Raw genomic sequence first — 8848 nt, 5'->3', positions numbered from 1 at the left:
TTCAATGGTTAACTAACATTTGAAAATATAGTCGTTACTATTCACAAGCATAACAAAATCTCAAATAAAACAACTAACAAAGTCGAATGCATAGCAGACATAGTTGACTTTGACACATCTGCATATATTGAAATTCTTTTCAATGTAAAATCTCACATAACACTGTATTTGAAAATCTGTGCAAAGTCTTTAGTCTTAATCGATTCAATTAATAATGAAGTCCGCTTAGGACTTGCACATTTGCCACACAATATAAGTTCATCAAAGTGCATGTGGTTTTCCTTTTCCAAAATATATGCAATGAAATCACAATAGATGTAACATTTATCAAAACAGTGAATATGCATTCATATATTAAGATCAACACAAAACATGTTCAATAAGAGATCAATCAATAAGCAACAGAACATGTAACACATAACAAGACATGTGTTATTAATAATGTGTTGTCATCATCAAAAACCAGAGTGAATAAAGCACTATGAGATTAAGGTTAGCTAAACCAGTGCTTCCCTTATCAACAATCTCAACACTTTTCATGGCTTATAACTTCGTTGGGCTAAGAAGGAAATTGGTTTTTCTGGTCAACAAAATTCCTTGAGTTAAGAGAGACATTTATGAATTTATCATTCAAGAACAAATTCTCTTTCTTTTTCCCAGCTTTCCCTTGCAGTGAGCTCTTTCTTCTCCTTTTATATTTCTTTTCTTTTCTTTTTCCTTTCTCTTGCTTTTGTTTTTTTCAATTGCTCACTGCCAGAGAAGTGGGTTGCTACTTAGCAACCCCAAACTTGAACTTTTACCAGTACATCATCAAATGTTCTCAACTTAACTCAAGGTAAAGATTTTCAAAAAGGTTTTTCAAATCATGCATAAGGTTCAAGGTTCAAAGGTTAAAACAAATTGTTCTCTTTTTAGTGGGCAAAAATCATGTCAAGGCTAAAAAAATAAGGGATAACAAAAGATGGTCTTGATCATCTGAAAATTGCAAGCAAGTAGTGCAATCACAGAAAATTGGAGCAAAATCATTCATTCTTCCAAAGTAATATCAATTATTTACAAAAAACTCTGAAGCCCAAAACTCAGACAGGTAAACTCGCAAGTCCCAGAATTCAGAAAAACACCCTGCTCAGTATCTCAATCAAACTTTCTCTCAAGCACCTGTTTCATACATTGTGAGTCATCACCTATATCACATCATGCATCATCTCAACAACAATCAATACCCTAGAATCTCATAAAGCAATACTCATCACAAAACAAGCACAATTGAATAAAAGCAGTTCAATTCATTCAAGTAGAGCACAATAAAAAAATAAAATAAAAACAAAAATTAAATTTAAAAGGAAAGGGCGGAAAATTGGGTTGCCTCCCTGCAAGCGCTTCTTTAACGTCACTAGCTTGACCCAATAAGCTTAATCAGTAGCGTCCTTTAGTAGACGCTTGATCACATGTAGTTGTCTGGTGCCTCAATTGCTTCCTCTTTCTGGACAATTTTTCTTTTTGTTAAATTTCTTCAAAAAATGTATATAACCAGGAACTTGCTGCAGTATTCCAATCACGGGAGTTTTATTCTCCAATTTCTTGAAGACACCCATGAAATGCTCAAACTGTTTTTCCTTCTTTTTCCTGTGATTTTTCTTTGGGTCAGGTAGAGGTATTTCATATGATTCTTTCTTTTTTTCTCTCATCCTCCTTTTCTACCTTTTTCTTTTCTTCCTTATCTTTCTCCTCTTCTTTTCTCTCACTTTCTTCCTCCACTTCATCTTTTTCTTTTTCTCTCAACCTTTCTTTCTCTTCTCTCTCATCTTCCCTTTTTACCTCTTCCTCTTTCTCACTCAAATTTTCTTCTTCTTTTCTCTCTATTTTTCTCTCATCCTCTCTCTTTTCTTCTTTTTCTTTTTTGCTCAGATTTCCTTTTCTTCTTTCTCATCTTTTTCCTTTCCTACCTCTTTATCTTTCTCACTCAAACTCTATTCTTTTCTCTCTATTTTTCTCTCATCTAAAACCTTTCCACTTTTACCGATAGTGGCTTGACATTCCTTTCTAGGGCTATTGTTCATATTGGCCCTAAGATGTTCCAGCTTCTGAATTATGCATCTACACTGCACCTCCATCCTTTCAGATGCTGCTTGAGTGCTTTTCCGAATTGAGAGAGATTCCTGCTTGAACCACTAGAGGGTTTGCTCAAGCTTTGTAGTACTGTTAGCTTGTGGTGGTCTATTGAATAGTCCACCAACTTGTCCAAATTGTTTTGATTCATGCTTGAGTGAGGATCCCACCAGTGGTTGAGATTACTTTGGTAGAATTGCATGCTGCACAGACTAAACAAAAATCCTAGAAAACAAAGTTAACACAAAAGCAAAAATAAAAAGAATAAAACACAAGTTTAAAAATAAAAATAAAAATGAAGTCAAAGTTAATCAAGAATCACACAAATAGAGTAGCTTAAACCGTGAGTCCCCGGTAACGGTGCCAAAAACTTGTTGGGGCAAATCGGCAAGTGTACCGAGTCGCACAAGTAATATAAAATGGTAAGACCAGGTATCGTATCCCAAAGGACTCTCGGCACTAAACAATTTTGTGATAGCAAGATTAATTAAGACTTAAATAAAATAAAAAGAGATCATTGGGTTTGGATGCAAAAACATAAAATTAAATATAAATGCAATTGATCAATAGCAAAGGAGCACAAAGATGAACGGATGTTGATTAATATGAGATGGGTATGTTGTTGGGGTTAGATTTTACCAAGTTCCCTCTTATGTATAAAAGAATTCTTCTTTATGCATTAATGCTAACGTCACTAACTAAATTACCTAAACCCGATCCCTCGACAAATAAGCCTGTCCCAAATTATCAGTTCATACAATTCCTAGCATTCCTGATAATAAGATGTGAAGATCAAGAGATTAAGACGACCAAGATTCATACCCTCATCCCTGAACAATATTACTCTTGGGAGTAATTCAACAAGAACCTGAATTGCAAGGAACCTCCCGACACTCGTGCAATTCATAAATCATGCTAATGAATGAGTTAAACAAACCAAGCATTGAAACAGATGAATTACTCTAACAATTAATTGAAAAGCATATGGAATTAAGAATCAATTCAAATACATGAGAGTTTACAAGGTTACATCATCCCCCAATAACAAATAGAAATTAGTTCCCCATAGACATGAGGGAACTCTATGAACAATGGAAGAGAATGAGAAAGAAAGCCTAAGAGTTGGGAAAAGAGTGTATTGCTATGCTCTTCTCTACAAGAGATACAAATCCTAGAGCCCCAGGGTCCTTTAAATAGGGTTAGAAACGTGCAAAAATAGGGTCTGGTCCAATAGAGACGAAACAGAGCAGAAACAAGGCCTAATCCACAAAAATCCAATGCTCAGACGCCCAAAGAGGGCGCCTGGGCGATGAACGATCCTCATGTAAGGCTTGAGTTGGCCGCCCAAGCTTCGAGACCCCGCCGCCCAAGCGGCCAGGGAGGGCGCCCGGATGGCGGACGTCGATTTCCCTCGCTTGAGCCTTCATTCAGGGTTTTGTGTTATGCCTCCTTCTGGTGCTTTTTTAGACCCTTTTGAGCTCCATCTTCTTGGCTCTTCATCTTTTCTTCCAGTATTACTTCAATCCCTATCAAAACAAGGGGAATTAGTCATAAAATCATTGAAATCAACCTCAACTCTCTTATTCACAAAAATTATTGAAAACGTATGAGTCCAAGACAGTTTCTAAGTGAAAAAGAGTGCTTTTAGTATCAAAATCACATCACAAATAATGGTGTTTTAAACTGTTATCAGTAAGATAACACTAATCTGAAAGATATCACAAAAATCGTTAAAATCACAAAACTTCTTACAGAATTCAAATTCACGTCAATTTATAGCAATTCGCAACTCTGACACATTTTAGTCGACTTAGCTACTAAGGCAGTTGAATGTGACAGACAGTTATATCAGTTAGTAGCAGTCAAAGCAAATAATTGATTACGCAATTAATGTAGTTGATTCTGATTTAATGCTTGGTCAACCAAATTATGACTGTTAGACATTTTAAGTCAAGCATTAACAGAATTTCAAAACATAACAAACTTAGTTGAATGTCTTGCGCATATAGTCGACTATGTAATAGTATAATGCATAGTTTTGAAAAACTTTCTCTTCAAAAAATCTCACAGCACACTTTGAAAAATTTATGCAAAGACTCGAGTTTAATCGACTTACTTCATAATGAAGTCGACTTAAAAATTTTGTTTTGCCACATAATTAAAGTTCAACAAAAGTGCATGTGGTTTTTATTTTCCAAACCATTTGTCATGCATTCACAGATAAAATCTCATATATAACATAGTGAAATGCAATGATCATCACAGAAACAACACAAACATGTTCTCTGATAATCATAATCATGAAAGCAATGAACATGTAACACAAAATACACATGTATTATTAATTATGTGTTGTCATCATCAAAAAATAGAAGCTCTGAGATTGTAGGTTCTGCTAAACCAGTGCTCCCCCTATCAAGAATATCAACAAGACGAGTGACCCGGGTCAAAGGTCGAGACGAGCCAACCCGGGTCAAAGTTCGAGAGGGATTAACCTTGATCAATAGTCAAGATGGATCAAACCAAGGTCGAAGATCGAGACAGGTCGACCTAGGCTGGTTGTCGAAACTGGCTAGCTTAAAACGAAAATTTGGTCGAATTCAGTTTATCCTATGCTAATTTAAAATTTGGTCGAATTTAGTTGGCCAGGCCGAAAATTATCTAAAGGTAACTTGTACTAAAGTTTGAATAAGATTTACTTGGGTTGAAAATCGAAATAGACATGTTCAAACTGAAAGTCAATTTTGACTAATTTGATTTAAGTTGGAAATAAATTGAATTATACCGAAAATTTAAAAATAAAATTCCTGGTCTTGACCTGTAAAACTTTTATGGAGCTTTTGATTATGTAAACTTTCTTTAGCATAGGACTATTTTTAACTGAATCCATGTGGACCAAAATTAAGTTCTATGGACTAAGCTAAAGTAAAAGCGGTCTCAATCGCTTAATGATAGTGTTGTCAAAATGAGTTAGAACATGCAGGCCAATCTGGCCCACCACAGGTTTGGGTTAGGTTGGGTTTGAAAAAAATAAAATTTTTTTATAAGGGCAAATTTTCAATCTGGTTCACTTAGAACTCGACTCACCCGGGTTGAACCCTTGGTGAGCCGGGTTGGCTCACCAACCCACCTAGTTTAATTTAATTATTCATTATTTTGTGTTTCAATATTATTAGTTAACATTTTTTATTGCATTGTAAATGGGAATAAAGAAAACGATGTTTCAAGAGAACAAAATATTATAATTTATCTATTCAAGACTTTAATCTTATAAATGTATAAATGACACAAAAATTATTAATATTATAAACTTATTTATTCGCTTTTTGGGTTTACTTTTGGATTACATTTGAGTTGTATGTTAAATTTTTTTTATTTTTAATTGTCTTTGTAGTTTAACATCATTTTAGAGTAAAATTATTTAAATTTGAATTTAAAAAAATATTTATTTTGGATTTATGAAAAAACTTCTAATTTAAATGAACCAGTGAGTCACCCGTTTAATCCACAAATCCATGATGAACTGTTAAACCGATTAGCTCTATTTCTTATTTATAAACATAAATAAATATTTAAATACATGTGTACTAACATTATTATTATTTTATATTTATGTATAGTAAAAGTTTAAAAAGACATAATTTTTTTGGAGAGTTTATAATTTTTATAAAAAAAATTTGTTATGGAGTAACATTTTTAATATTTTGAAATAACCTTTTTAACCTAATATTTAATTTTAAAATTTTTATTTCTTCATCCTTTTCTAATAAAATTTTACTAATAATTTATATATAATTAAAGATTATATTCATACAAAAATACTGTATAATAGAATTAGAAAAATCCAGCTATTTTTTTAACTGGCATGCCTACTTGGTGGTTATTGTAAATGCATGACAAAAGATATTTTTAAAAATAAATTCAGTAAATACCATTTTAAACATCTATTGATTTAATGAATTTAAATCATCTTAAATAATAAAATTAAAACTAATTTGATTGAAAAATTAAATTAATTCATACATAAAATATCACAATCATCAATAGTTCTTATGCGAAAAATATAAACAAGAGGTAATTATTCTATTATATTAGAATTACTTTTATATCTCTAATCGGATTCAAATTAAATAATCTAATATGTAATAATTAGCTAGGATTTTTTTGTTTTCAAACATGTATCTCTCGTCTTCTATTTCTGCCAAAAATAATTCCTTTATCATCTTTTTAGTAATTAATAAAAAATTATATATATTATTGAGATTATAACATGAGAATGATCTCGGCCCTTTCAAAACGCTCAAACTTCTTTCGATACAGAAGACTAACTTTTCGCTAACCTCACTTACTCACCCTTCTGGAATTCTCTCTCTGGCTGGTTAGTCTTTCTTACCTCTGAATTTCTTCTTTACTCTGGGTTTCTTGATTCATGTGTTTTTTTTTATTTTTAATTTTTTTAACATAATAATAATAATAATAATAATAATAATAATAATAATAATAATAAAAAGTTGCCAATTACCACAATGATTAGTATCTATGGAAGTCTGATTAGTTATACCTACTTGATTGTCAGTTAAAAGAATTCAAATCCCCAAGCTCAAAAGTTACTCTGAGATGGAATCAGGCATTCATGAGTGTTCCAATTTGTTCTTTTTTGTTGCTTTCTTTGATTCCATTACATTGGTAGAAGGGAGATGCATCCCAATATTATGGGAGAGGACGCCATGACATGTTGGAACAGTAAATAGAGGTTCACCAAGAGAAATACCACACAGGTATAAACTGCAAGAGATTTTATTTGCAGTGCAACTATTCAGCTAGTTTCTAGGCGATAGAGTCTCCCTGAGGAGGGTTATTCCTACTCACCAACGGGGAAAGTGGTGCCAAGGGTACTTGAACCCACCCATGGAGAAGGTGGGAGTTTGTTCTAGATCTTTAATTACTAATCCAATCTATTTTAAGACTTAGTTGATTTCATTGATTATAGTAGGTGAGAAAAAGGGTTTTTAGATTTCCAATATCAGTTCACAAAAGCATTAGAAAACATAGCATTTTTTCTTGCTTTCTTCAATGTGTCAATGATTGCTTCTTTCAGGAAACCATCTACATTTTAAATAATATATTTGGGCCAAACCTTGCGCTAAGAGACTAGATACAGAGTAGCATTATTTTCTGGAAAAGGTTCATGATAAAGGATGACCCTAAGTGCTAGAGTTCTAACTACCAAAGTTACTTGAGCATTTTGTTCATGTTTTCTGAGTCAAGTTTTATGGCATCCTTTTTTGGGGTCCAGAATAGCTTTCTGAAACTTAAAAGAATGTTTTGTTTTTTGTTTTGGTTCTTTTGTCGGTTTTAAATAATTTTACTTTTGTTATTCTTATCTCTCCTAGTTTTTCTATTTTATTCCTTTTATGGATATACCATGTTCTGGGACTACTGCAATTGCGGCTGTTTTGTCTATATTACCTGCAATAAAGATCATGATGAAACTGGACCATAACATACATATTGGTATATACTAAATAAAATTGAGCATCGGTGTGCTTCCAAAAGATTTCACCAGCGTAGCCCATTGTTAAATCTTTAGGACGTGTTAGCTTTTTACCTTTTGTTGTGAGTTTTATAGCCCTTTTATTTCACTTCATTGATGACTATTATTTTTGAAGTTCTATGTCTGGTGCAGAAACAAAGTGAACTTACTGTGTATCTTTTTGATTGAAGGTTCCAGTAAAAAGAAAAGGATGTCAAGTGGAGGAACATACTGGTGTTACACATGCAGGCAGCCAATCAGGATTGCTGGGAGGGATGCCATTTGCCCTTACTGCGGTGAAGGCTTCTTGCAAGAACTTAATGACGTGCAAGGGGCAGTGGGGCGAAGAGGTTCTGAACCAAGAAATGGGTTCAGAGATGCTGTTGATAACTTCATGAGGCAGATAATGGGTGGAAGATACATAAACTTTGGTATTCGGATTGGGAGGTCTGGTTCTACCCAACTTCCTCAACGGACTTGGAGTGTGTTTATATTTCCTAGTCAAGAGTCTAGTGCTGATCTGGAAGAATTCTCTTATCAACACGTTACAGATTACCAGTTTGGTGCGTCACAATCTTCAATTAATGCAGTGCCAACTATTAAGATCACGCGTGAACAGCTCAATTTTGATTCACTGTGTCCAGTTTGTATAGAAAGTTTTGAAGTATGTTCTGAGGCCAGGAAGATGCCATGTGACCACATTTACCACTCAGACTGTATTGTTCCATGGTTAGTTCGCCATAACTCGTGTCCTGTTTGCCGTAGAAAGCTGCCTCCTGAAAGACATTCTAGTTCTCCTCCTAGTCAAATTTGGGGAAGAAATCATGCCAGTGGTAATAGTGACAATGCTATCTCTAGGGGCAGGGAGAATAGACAGCTCAACAATGGATGGAGAAATCTACTATCATTTTTTACTTTTTGTAGCCATTCTGTTCTTCTAATTCAGATACTCAATCGTTTATGCTGAGACTGGGGATACTACTTGTACGATATGTTATTCGAGACGAGCGGTTATGATATATCTTACTAAAGATATAAAATAATCGTGAGATAATCAAGAATATCTATTTAAAAGATATTTAGCAACTAACAAAATTTTTGGGAAAATCTGTTTATATTATATTCTGTTTATATTCTACTAATCTTATATCAATCCAGAGCCTATAAATAAAGGGCAAAAGACTCCAAACAAGGTACGCTAACATT

The 8848-nt window shown here is 33.5% G+C and overlaps 1 protein-coding gene across 4 annotated transcripts; it reads left to right on the top strand.

The window, feature by feature from the left end:
- The first annotated feature begins 6382 nt into the window (after nucleotides 1-6382).
- On the top strand, nucleotides 6383-8716 carry LOC106780704 (E3 ubiquitin-protein ligase RZF1). Of its 4 annotated transcripts, none has more exons than XM_014669006.2 (2): nucleotides 6383-6487; nucleotides 7834-8716. In XM_014669006.2, exon 2 carries the CDS (start codon nucleotides 7854-7856, stop codon nucleotides 8607-8609), a length of 756 nt encoding a protein of 251 aa, XP_014524492.1. In that variant the 5' UTR covers nucleotides 6383-6487; nucleotides 7834-7853; the 3' UTR covers nucleotides 8610-8716. The 4 variants fall into 4 exon arrangements, with proteins under 4 accessions (XP_014524492.1, XP_022632807.1, XP_022632806.1 ...); XM_022777086.1 differs by lacking the exon at nucleotides 6383-6487 and adding an exon at nucleotides 6709-6887; XM_022777085.1 differs by lacking the exon at nucleotides 6383-6487 and adding an exon at nucleotides 6894-7026.
- The last annotated feature ends 132 nt before the right edge of the window (nucleotides 8717-8848 follow it).

Source organism: Vigna radiata, unplaced genomic scaffold (genome assembly GCF_000741045.1).
Source record: "Vigna radiata var. radiata cultivar VC1973A unplaced genomic scaffold, Vradiata_ver6 scaffold_51, whole genome shotgun sequence".
Lineage (NCBI taxonomy): Eukaryota > Viridiplantae > Streptophyta > Magnoliopsida > Fabales > Fabaceae > Vigna > Vigna radiata.
The sequence above is the reverse complement of the archived record's forward strand: the minus strand, read 5'-3'. Positions and strand labels throughout refer to the sequence as shown.

Excerpts from the sequence above, each read along its gene's own strand:
- LOC106780704 (XM_014669006.2), top strand. The coding sequence starts at position 7,854 with ATGTCAAGTGGAGGAACATACTGGTGTTACACATGCAGGCAGCCAATC.